Source organism: Hemiscyllium ocellatum, chromosome 4 (genome assembly GCF_020745735.1).
Source record: "Hemiscyllium ocellatum isolate sHemOce1 chromosome 4, sHemOce1.pat.X.cur, whole genome shotgun sequence".
NCBI lineage: Eukaryota > Metazoa > Chordata > Chondrichthyes > Orectolobiformes > Hemiscylliidae > Hemiscyllium > Hemiscyllium ocellatum.
Genome location: NC_083404.1, coordinates 70,727,405 through 70,739,570, shown reverse-complemented (window position 1 = coordinate 70,739,570; position 12,166 = coordinate 70,727,405). Strand labels below are relative to the sequence as shown.

The 12,166-nt window shown below is 43.9% G+C and overlaps 1 protein-coding gene across 2 annotated transcripts in view; it reads left to right on the top strand.

Moving 5' to 3' along the window:
• si:dkey-122a22.2 (uncharacterized) overlaps window positions 1–11,965 on the top strand; it is a 191,881-nt gene extending 179,916 nt beyond the window's left edge. Inside the window, exon 11 of one of the 2 annotated variants that reach the window (XM_060824317.1) lies at window positions 11,578–11,965. In XM_060824317.1, the coding sequence (XP_060680300.1) occupies window positions 11,578–11,733 (156 nt within the window). In that variant the 3' untranslated portion in view covers window positions 11,734–11,965. The remainder of the gene's footprint in view (window positions 1–11,577) is intronic. The other variant, XM_060824318.1, reaches the window with a different exon arrangement.
• The last annotated feature ends 201 nt before the right edge of the window (window positions 11,966–12,166 follow it).

Here is a 12,166-nt window from a genome sequence, read left to right as displayed (position 1 = left end):
CCAATGACCAAAGCTCTGCTCCTCTTCCCCCTTCCCTTCTGAGCAACAGAGACAGACTCTGCACCAGAGATCTGTGTCCCATTGCTTACCCCTGGTAAGTCATCCTCCCTAATAGTATCCAAAACGATGTACTTAGTTGTTGAGGAGAACCACCACAGGAGATCCCTGCACTGCCTGCCAGTTCCCTGACGGTAACCCATCTACCTTCTTAACTACCTTCCTGCAACTCCTGTGCATAACCCCTCCGCCCCCTGAATGATCTGAAGTTCATCCACATCCAGTTCCCTAACATGGTTCTCGAGGAGCTGGAGTTGGTTGCACTTCCCACAAATGAAGTCAGGAAACGACACTAGAGGTGACTCTTACCTCTCACATACTGTAGAACGAACATTCAACTACCCTAACCTCCATTCACACTATTCAAAATTCACAAATAGACTACTAGGAAAAAAATAAACAAATGAAACATGAACAAAAAGCACTTTTGACCTTACCAATTGGCACACAAAACTTTTTTTTGGGTAAGAGGAGTCGTGGAGGGAATGGTCTCTGTGGAATGCATATAGGGATGGAAGGGAAATATTTTTTGTGGTGTTGGAGTCTGTTTGTAAGTGGTGGAAATGGTGGAGGATATTGCGTTCTATTTGGAGTTGGTGGGATGGAAGTTGAGGACCATTCAGTCCTTGTTGCGATTGGAGGAATGGGGTTCAAGGGCAGAGGTGCAGGAAGTGGAGGAGATGCCCTGGAGGACATTGTTGACCATGTGAGAAGGGAAATTGCGGTCCTTGCATAAGGAGACCATCTGGTGTGCCCTGTGGTGGAATTTGTCATCCTGGCAGCAGATGTGGCGGAGGCGAAGAAATTTTGAGTAAGGGGCAGTGTGGTATGAGGTATAGTCCAGGTAGCTGGAGTTGATGGGTGTGAAGTAGATGTCTGTGTTGAGTTGGTCAAGATGGAGAGGTGAACCTGCTGCGGTGGTGCCGATGTAGCAGAGAAAAAGGTGCAGAATAGTGCCAGTGTAGCTGCGGAAGATGGACCTGATGAAGAGCTGGGGTCCATGCAGGTGCCCTTGGCTACCCTTTTCATCTGGTCTATTTCTGTGTTTATTGATGGCCTTTTTGATAGAAAACTAGCTTCCAAGAACATTCTTGTATATCTCTGAACTCAGGGTGATATGACCAATAGAGGTGCAGTGTCACTTCTTTGCTTTTATGCTCTGACTTAGTTGATCATGTTTGTTTTCACTTTGAAATGTATGTAATGTTGAGAATGAGAATACATTTCTGAAAACCAGCCTCTGTCCAGGAAAAGCCTGAAAAGCTGGATCATAGCTTGACGTCTTCATTCAGATGGAGATCAAAAGCAGACTGGCCCTATCATTCTGCCTAATTTATTATAAGCCTCCCAAAATTTTGACCTCTAGTATATTTCAAAATTATGATTATGAACACTGTAAATTTCAAACAGCAAGTTATATTCAGAGAATAAAATAGAAAACTATGATTTATCAAACATTAAAGCATAAGAATAATAGGTTTTGATACTCCGTTTAGACCTGTAATTAAATGCCTTTGGGATGTGTTATGTATAGAAAATCTCATAACTGGATACTTACTGAGTTCTCAAAACTAAATTAATGTTAAAGGGCCAGAGTGGAGCATGTCAAAGTTCAAAGGATAGGGGAGAAGACTAGGCAATCGAGAAGTGATCCTGATCTTGGTTTCAAAAGCTTAAAGATTGTAGAAGGAACTAAATATTAGGATGAATGGCTCTGAAGTCTACCCAAGTTTTGAGATCTAAAATGCAAGTGAGTTAAAGGCTACAGAATGATGAGAACTTATAAACTAAGTGAAAAATTCCTATGCAGGATCAGAAAATTGCAAGGGCTATGACACAACTTTTTAATTCCTCTCTGGCCACAGCTTTGAAGGAATTCAAAACACTGAAAGGAGGGATAATAGCTTAGAAAGAGATGAGATAGATTGCAATGAATGAAGAGGTTAGAGGTTAAAGGCATTCAAAATAATGCCTTTCAGATAAGAAACTAATTCTTGTATTGTTTTCTGCAGTGCACAGTAATTGTTAGAACCATCACACATATGGAGTACTGTATTTTCAAATGCTGACATATTTAAGGTTATATAGTGTGTCAAGTATTACAGAGGACCCAAAAGAGGAAAATAAACATCCTGGTGGTAGATTGAGCATTGAAGGCAGAAGAAAGTTATCTTTGAAATCTCAAGCAGTCATGAAGTCAAATATATCACAGAAGTCAGGAGTGTGATGGAATACTCCGCACTTATCTTTTGTGTAGCTCCAACGAAGCTCAAAAAGCTCAATCCTATGCAGTACAAAGCAGTCTACTTTTGTAGCAACCCACATAATTACCTACAACATTCAGTCCTGGTGCACAGTGGCAGTAATGTGTGCCCTCTGTGAACTGCACTGTTATAACCAGATCTCAATGAATCTCAGAGTGTTTGAGAGCCATTTACCTGCCTTGATGCCAACAAGGTTAATCTTAGAAGGATCCCTTCATTGTGGATCCAAATGAGCTGATGTTTTCATAGCATAAAGAATAAAAGAGAAGTATGGCACAGGAACAGGCGCTTTGACCCTCCAAACCTGTGACAATCGTCATGCTCTTACTAAATGAAAAAAAACCTTCTGCCCTTAACTCGGTTCATATCTCTCTATACCCTCCCTAATTTATTATAAGTCTCCCAAAATTTTGACCTCTAGTATATTTCAAAATTATGATTATGAACACTGTAAATTTCAAACAGCAAGTTGTGAGTTCATGGAATGTCCTGCCAGTAGCAGTGGTGGACTCTCCCTCTTTATGGTCATTTAAGCGGGCATTGGATAAGCATATGGAGGTTATTGGGCTAGTGTAGGTTAGGTAGGCTTTGGTCAGCGCAACATCAAGGGCCAAAGGGCCTGTACTGCGCTGTATTTTTCTATGTTCTATTCATGTAACTATTCAAATGCCTCTTAAATGTCGCCATTGTGCCTGCACCCATCATCTGTTCTGGCAGTGTATTCCAGGCTCCTGTCATTTTCTACGTGAAAAACATGCCTCATGCATCTCCCTTAAACTTTCCCCCTCTTATCTTGAACCTGTGCCCCCTTGTAATTAAAACTTTTTCATCTCTGACTATCCATTGAATCTATGCCTCGCATAATTTTGTAGACTTTTACCAGGTCTCCTCTCAGCCGCCATTTTTCCAGTGAGAAGAATACTAGTCTTTTTAACCTTTCCTCATAGCCAATGTCCTAGAGACCAGGCAACATCCTGGTGAACCTTCTGTGCGCTCTGTCCAAAGCTTCCACGACCTTCTGGTAATGTAGTGACCAAAACTGCACACTGTACTCCAAAAGCAGCCAAATATGGATTGTATTTGACTGCAACATGGTTTCCAACTTTTTTAGTCCATGCCCTGGCCAGTAAAGGCAAGCATTGCAAATGCTTCCTTAATCACCTTGCCCACCTGTGTTGCCACTTTTAGGGAACTGTGAACCTGCACACCCAGATCCTTTTGTTTGTTAATGTTCCTAAGGGTTCTGCCAAATACAGTACAATTCACATCTAAATTTGGTCCTCTAAAATGCATCATCTTGCATTTGTCTGGATTAAACTCCAAACGCCACTTCTGTGTCCAAGTCACTAATCCATCCATATCCTGTTGTATCATGTCATAATCATTGGCACTATCAGCAACTCCACCAATCTTCATGTCATCTGCAAGCTTACTAATCAAACTACCCATGTTTTCTTCCAGATCATTTATATATGCTGCAATCAACAGGGGACCTAAGACTGTTCCCCATGGAGCACCACTAGTTATTGATCTCCATTCTAAAAAACATTCTTCCACCGCTACCCTCTATCTTCTATGACCAAGCCGGTTTAGCATCCATCTAGCCAGCCACCCTGAATCCCATCAATATTACCATGTGTGACTTTATCAAATGCCTTACTAAAGTCCAGATAAACTACATCCACAGTCCTTCCCTCATCAATTATTTTTGTCACCTCTTCAAAAAATTCAGTCAGGTTCGTGAGACATGACCTTCTCAATTCAAAATCATGCTGCCTGACACTAACCAGTCCATTTTCTTCCAAATGTCTAAAAAGGAACCAACTTTATCCAGGCTTTCTTGAGTGAACTTATTAATTACTAAATTCAAGAAGAGATAGTAATGCTTAGTACAAACAGCAGAGTTAAAAAAAAAAGGTGAGGTTAAAAGAGGTTTAAGTGAGATTCAAGATGGAGGCAGTCTGAGCAGTCTGCTGTGTTACGCTGTGTGCCATACCCTGGGCAAAGTGGGCTCCTATCTCCACTTCCGCTAGTCACTCCTGGGGAAAGTTGGTAGCCAAAAACTGACAGAATATCTAGAGCCCCTTTAAATTTTAATTTAGAAGGTTTGGAGTTAATGTGAAGACATCTGAGGGAAAAGGGCCTGGGGAGGGCAGCAAGCAGGGCACACCCCTACTATGTTGGGCACACCTGCAGCTGTTACTCGACTCCTGTGGGCGGCGCCCTTGCGTCCAAGGGAACAGCATGACTCCGTGAAAAGGTTGAGGGAGTACTGGAACCAATCACTTCCATACTGGCAAAGCATGAACAGTAGATCCAGACCTTGGATCAGCGTGTTGGAGCTGTGGAACAAAGGATGCCATGATGGAAAGCTCCGAGGGGTGGGTCCTAACCCTGGAAGGCCAGGTTAGGGCCCTGCAGGAACAGGTAGACAAGGTCAGAGAAAAAAACTTGCGAATTCTGGGCTTACCTGAGCGGAATAAGAAGAAAACCTCGCTGAATTCCTTGAGGGATAGATTCCGGAGCTGCTGGGCCTGGAAATCGAATCAGGCTGGGTGAGTGTGGGGCAAGGTAAAAACAATGACTGCAGATGCTGAAACCAGATTCTGGATCAGTGGGGCTGGAAGAGCACAGCAGTTCAGGCAGCATCCAACGAGAAGCGAAATCGACATTTCGGGCAAAAGCCCTTCATCAGGAATAAAGGCAGTGAGCTGGAAGCATGGAGAGATGAGCTAGAGGAGGGTGGGGTGGGGAGAGAGTAGCACAGAGTACAATAGGTGAGTGGGGGAGGAGATGAAGGTGATAGGTCAGGGAGGAGAAGGTGGAGTGGATAGGTGGAAAAGAAGATAGACAGGTCGGACAAGTCCGGACAAGTCATGGGGACAGTGCTGAACTGGAAGTTTGAAACTAGGATGAGGTGGGGGAAGGGGAAATGAGGAAGCTGTTGAAGTCCACATTGATACCCTGAGGTTGAAGTGTTCCGAGGTGGAAGATGAGGCGTTCTTCATCCAGGCGTCTGGTGGTGAGGGAGCGGCGGTGAAGGAGGCTCAGGACCTCCATGTCCTCGGCAGAGTGGGAGGGGGAGTTGAAATGTTGGGCCACACGGCGGTGTGGTTGATTGGTGCGGGTATCTCGGAGATGTTCCCTAAAGCGCTCTGCTAGGAGGCGCCCCAAGGCTACCAAATTGCATTGCACAAGTCTGGGCCGGCTCAGCGACCCTGCCCTGTCCTAGTGTGACTCCAGCAGTACAAGGAAAAGTATTTAATAATTGAAACAGCAAAAAGACTGGGAAAGGACCCACAGGCTTTGACGTATAAAAGCTCAAAAATAATGCTTTTTCATGACTTTTCCAGAGCTGTACTTAAGAACAGGAAGGCCTTTGATGAGGTAAAGAAAAAAGTAAGAGATTTAAACATTCAATTTTTCCTGAAGTATCCGGCAGTGCTATGTGTCAGCTATGGGAGAACTGTCTACAACAGCGACTCCATGGAAAAAAATAAAAGAATTTTTGGACTCGCCACAATGATAAACTCTGGCAGAGGAACACGGAGAAGAAGGGTCGTACGGACAATGGCGTAACATGCCTTTTTATTGTATCTTCTTTCTCCTTGTTTTTTTTTCCTTTCGGGGTCTCTGATTTTATAAGCTTGATGTTGTGTTGGTAAAGAATCCAGTGGGTTTTATGTTATATGTGTTTGGAGGTTATTAGTTACAGAGGAACCTCGATTACTCGAATGAGATGGGCAGGCACTATTTGGTTCGGATAATTGATTATTCGGTTAATTGATTCATGCCTTTCCTCTGGGACTCAGAGTTTTCTGTTTTAAGTCCGCTCCCCATTCAGGAGACAAGGCAGCAGCACACTACGTGCAAGCCCCCATCCCCCCCCCCAACCCTTTTCCAATACCGGCTCCCCACCCACCCCCAACCCTGGCCCCCGACCGCTGCCCAACCCTGTCCAACACCGCGCCCTGCCCCCAGCATTACCCCCAACCTTGTCCAACACCGGCCCCCCATCCTCCCCACTCCCGCTCTCCCCCCAAACCCATCCAACATCGCCCCCTTCCCCCCCATCCTCCAACCCTGTCCAATACCGCCCCCCTCCCCCAACACTTCTCTCCAGGGTAGCCGGACTAGACACCAACAAGATGACGACTGCTGCTGCTGTCGCCTTTTGTGGGGGGGGGGCGGAGTCTCCAAATAATGCACGCACGAGCACACACGCGCGCGCACACACACACACACACACACACTGCAAAGGTGGAACCTGTCAATGTTGGATAAATGATCTGGGGACTAGGGTACATGCCTGCGTAAAACTCCAGGGAGAGTGTGTTGGGGGAGGGAGAGAGAGTGCGCGGGAGGTCAGTCATTTGGAGACAGTGCCTGGGATCCCATCAGTCCAGGACTGTTGTCAGCAGCATTTCAGTTAGCCGAGTTCACTATTAATCACTGTAACAAAAGACATGATCAGTGTTGGAAACAAGTCTTTGAGGTAATGTGTCTATCAGGACCTCGAGATCTCCTTCAGATAATCCGATGTTCGGATAATTGATATTTGGATAATCGAGGTTCTTCTGTATTTTATTGTTCTGTTTTGCTGGGTGAGGAGTGGTTATTCCTTTGATGTAAATATGTATGGGGCTGAGATGATGAGGGGGAGGGATGAGCATCCATTTTTAACTGGTAAGAGAGTAAATAATGTTTGTTTTTCTTCCTTGGGTCTGGGCTGTGGCCTTAACTGGAAAGTGTTAGGTTGTGAAGTTGGGAATGCTCCCTATGGGTAAGGGAGGTATCTCTGGAAAATTGTGTTTTTTGTGTTTAACTGTTTAATTTAGTAGTAAAGATTAGTTCTTTAGTTTTTATAGTTTTGACAGTGTTTGTAGGAATAGTTCTTAGATGTGATAAAGTTCATTTTCTCTCCACTCGTCGCACATTGATTGGGCTTTTTCTTGTAGGGGGCCTCCGGACTGTAGGGTGCTGTCATGGCTAGCGATCTGTTCAGGTGGTGTACCTGGAATATAAAGGGAAGCCACTCCTCCATTAAAAGGAAAATGGTGCTGTCAAGACTCAAGAAAGAAAGGGTTGACATTGTAATATTGCAAGAAACACATTTGACAGATAGGGAACATCTGAAGCTACAGCAGGGGGGATATCATTGGGTATTCCTTTCCTCCTTTAACTCCAAAAGTAGAGAGGTGGCCATGCTGATACGGAGAAATCTTCCATTTCAGATGACAGAGCAAATCAAGGATGAGTATGGATGGTTCATCATTCTTAAGGCGCTGATGCATTGAGAAGAGTATGGTGTTTTGAATATCTATTGTTCCCCGGCCCACCTTCTCAAGTTTTTAGCTGACGCAATCTTTAAGGTAATGGCACAAGGGGTGCACCATATGATTAGAGTAGAATCGAGAGTATAACTACCTTGGACCATGCGGCAGTATATTTAGATGTTAAGACCAAAGTTAGTGGAATAGATTTAAAGCAGTAGCACATGGATCCATTTCTGTTGAAGGATAACAACTTTGTTCAGTACGTCACAAGGGAGTTCAGGGTGTTTGGGACATCATCGGGATACGGCCAGCAACCCATCAGTGCTCTGGGAGACCACCGAAGCATTCTTAAGGAGTGCGATTATTTCATATTCAGCAGCAAGAGGGAGACGGAGTGGGGAGCAGCAGTGGATGCTCGAGGCTCAGCTGAAGCAGCCGAATTGGCATACTACACCAGACCATCCATGGTTAAACTGCAGCAGATCACAGCTCTCTCGGCTGCTCTTGATTCAGTGTTTACACAAGCAACGGAGATAGGGGTCTCCTTTACAAAGCAAAAGTTATTTGAATATGGGGCAAACCAGGCAGATACCCGGCTTACCTAGCTAGGAAGAAAAGTGCCCCACAGTGCATTGTGTCTGTCGGAGAGAGAGCTGGCAATGTTATTTGTGAATTGAGGAAGATCAATGCCAGATTTTGAGAGTTTTGTACAGTTATACCAGAGAGATGTGGTGATGGAAATGTGAGAGTGGAGTTCTTTTTTGAAAACTTAGACCTCCCTGGTATAAATGCAGATCAGGGCTCCCTTTTAAATGCACCTCTAGCAGTACAGTAGGTGCAGGAAGTGGTAAGGGAGCTCCAGAGTGATAAGGCACCCAGCCCAGACGGATTCCCAAGTGAATTTTATAAGGAGCTTGTACACATGTTGGGTGAACCGCTGCTGAGTATGTATAACCATTCATATAGCTAGGACTGTCTTCCACCTCTCTTAGGCAGGCAAATATCTCCCTCATTCTTAAAAAAAGAGAAAAACACTGAAGATTGTGCATTGTATAGGCCCATCTCATTGCTGAATGTGTATTTTAAAATCTTAACAAAGGTGTTGGCTTTGAGATTGGAGAAGGTGCTGCCCATTATTATAAAAGAGGACCAGACAGGTTTTATCAAGGGCCGCAGCTCCTCAAATAATATTAGGCGGATATTGAATATGGTGCAAATATGTCAACAGAGAGCAATTCTGGTTTTGGTGTTCCCTGCAGATGCAGAGAAGGCTTTTGAGTGAAATTGTTGTACCTCTTTGCTGTTCTAGATCCCTTGTTCTGGGAGCAGCTTTCACTAGGTGGGTGGCAGTATTACAGAAAGACCGTAAGGCAGCGGTTATTTCCAACGGGATTGAGTAATTTTGATGTGGAGAGGGGTAGCCCACAAGGATGTCTCTTATCGCCGCTACTGTTCACCTTGGTACTTGAACCACTAGCGGAGGCTATCCGAAAAGACCCTGAAAGCAGAAAACCGAAAATGGGAGTTGGGGAACACAAAATTACTCTCTATGCGGATGATGTCCTTCTGTTTCTAGCCAACCTGGAAAACTGCATACCCCGGTTAGTACAAGAGTTTAAGTTATTGGGTAGCTTTTTGGGATAGAGGATAAATTTCACAAAATCGGAAGTGATGCCCATGCAATGGGGGGAGGAATTGGTGGAGGTAACCAAGTTGGAAGGCGGAATGAAATGTTCCTTTAAATGGTCGCACAAAGGTTTTCTCAATCCACGACTTCTTGTTACTCCTCACTTCTGGCAGCTGTACAGAGCTAACTTTGTACAGCTGTTTGAGAGGATAAAACAGGACTTGCAATGATGGAAGGGGCTGCCATATAACCTTGATCAAGATGAATGCTCTCTCTTGGTTGCTCCCATTATTATTATTACCCAAACTGGTGCTGCAGAGGTTTGTGGGATGGCTTGGGTCGTTTATTTGATGCCATAGGTGCCTCTTAATTAAATTTACCAAGTTGCAGTTTTGCAGGATATGGGTGGGGTGGATCTCCCGAATCTGAAGAAATATCAAATAGATGCTCTGCTATCATATGGGGGCGAATGGTTGCACCATAACTCGAAATCAGTATAAGATATGGAGGCCTCGCAGGTGAAGTGTCACCTCATAATCTTGCTTTTCATGGATGAGATCAGTGACTGAGCACTGTGAAAGTCCGATTATTATAAGTACAGTGAAAGCATGGAGAATGGTGCGGCAGACTGAGGGCAATTCGCTCAAGATTTTGCCATTTACCCCATTACTGGGAGCCCCAGGATTTAAGCCGGGGTCAATGGACTCTGGCTTCAAAGCATGGGACGGTACAGGAAACTCCTGTCTGGGCAATCTGTTTGAGGGAGAGGTCATGATTTCTTTTAGCCAGTGAGGTCAGAAATATGGAATCCCTGATAAGGTTCTTTTCCAATATGTTCAAGTTAGATACTATATACAGAAGAAAACCACGCTCTTGACCCAGCCCTACAAGTCTGATAGAGTGTTAGTATCTTATATCATCTGCAAAGAGGGAATTGCTGGTAGTATATGGAGAGACTCTATAAGATTTGGACTCATAAGATGGGGAAGAAATCTCATCAGAAACGTGGGACGATATATGGGGGAATGTAAAGAAGATTTTAAAAAGCAATAGGGCACAAGCAATGCAATTGAAGATCCTCCATAGGGCCCATATGGCGCCAGAGAGACTAGCAAAGTCCAAGAAAGGATATGCTGTGAAATGACCCAAATATAAAAACAGTGTGGCCACCCTTGCTTACACTTTGCTTCTGGTCCTGTCACAGGATCCGAGTGTATTGGGAGGCTATAGTGTGTGAACTGGAGGGGTCCTTGGGAATGGATGTTGAGGGGATCCGGTATCCCTCCTCTTAGGACTACCGAATCTTCCCTCTTTGGATGAAAACAGGAGGAGATTATTCAATATTCTGATGTACTGTGTGGAGAAAAACATCCGAATGAATTGGATATCAGAAAAGCTGTCAGGTCTTGTAGAGTGGTGCAGACTTGTGATGGAGCACGACAATAGACAGCAGGTGCAGGAATAGGCCATTCTGCCCTTCGAGCCTGCACCACCATTCAATTTGATCAACAGTATCCTGTTCCTGCCTAATCTCCCTAACCCTTTGTTCCACTCTCCTTGAGAGCTCTATCCAACTCTTTCTTAAATGAATATTCAAAAATCAAACCTCTCCAAGAAATGGTTTTCTACTAATTGTCAACCCCCTTCTCAAGTCTCTAGGGTAGCTCAGTGGTTAGCACTGCAACCTCACTGCACCAGGGGCCCAGGTTTAATTCCAGGCTCAGGCCATTGTCTGTGTGGGTTTGCACATTCTTCCTATGTCTGTGAGGGTTTCTTCCGGGTGCTCCGGTTTCCTCCCACAACTGAGTTGAGAAGTGTGGTGCTGTGAAAACACAGCAGGCCAGGCAGCACTGCCTCATTCTTGAAGAAGGGCTTTCTTCGGATGCTGCAAGTATTCCAAGTATGTCTGATCAGGTCACTTATGGAATTTTCAACAGTACAACTCCAATACTAACTGATACATGCTAATAGAGTCATAGAGTGGAAAAACTTAAATGGCCTTTTGACTATCTTATAGTAGGTGGTGTTTTGCACATGCAAGAGTGAGTAAGCCTTGTGTAATTTCTCTAACATTACACTGTAGTAATAAGGATTGCTGTGGGCCTAGCTACTTTAACAGCTGTGCTACCAGCTTAAAAAAAAATACAGTGTGATTATGTCTCATGATTTCAGTGAAGGAGGAGCAACAACTTTATAAAATGGTATAAATGAGTTTGCAAAGTGGCTTCCTTAACTGTAGTTTCATATTAGCTTAAATATTGCTTTCATAATCCAGTTCCTCATTTTGATTTCCCAGTGTTGGTGATGGTTAGTCTTTGTTTAACTTTGTATTTCCTTTTAACATTTACTGTAGGTTGTGACCCATTTTCAGCAGCAGTTCATTTTACAAGGTTATCCCACAGCCAAATGGATCAAAATAAAAGGAACAGACAGACAGATGATCTACAGAAATCCCAAAGCTGTTGCCAAACAGTTGAAGAAATTGATTAACAAAAGGAAAGTCGAATAAGAGAGTCAGTAACATTCTGATACAGGTTTGCCCCCCCCCCCTCACCTGTCTTTGAGGACTTCTGTACCTTTTGAAGAGTAACATCATCAGGGCATCCTTGTAATTACGGGCTAATGTGAAATCAACAAGCATCTAAGTAAAAGCATTATGCTGTTGTGTAAATTAGGAGGGTATTCCTTCTATTTGTCTACCTTAACTTTGGAGCAAGTATTGGAAAATGGAATAAGCAAACCAATAAATAATGTTGAAATTCATCCATGCTGTTTGTAATTCACATCAGTTTAACTATTCAGTGTCATTGTCTTCTGTAGTTTTACAGAGGTTTACTACTATTACAGACGCACATGATATTTTCTGAGCCAAGACTGTAAAATAATGTTTTTCACTCCTAAGACAGGAGCTCAGGGATGGGGCATTTTCTGGTTTGCTAAAC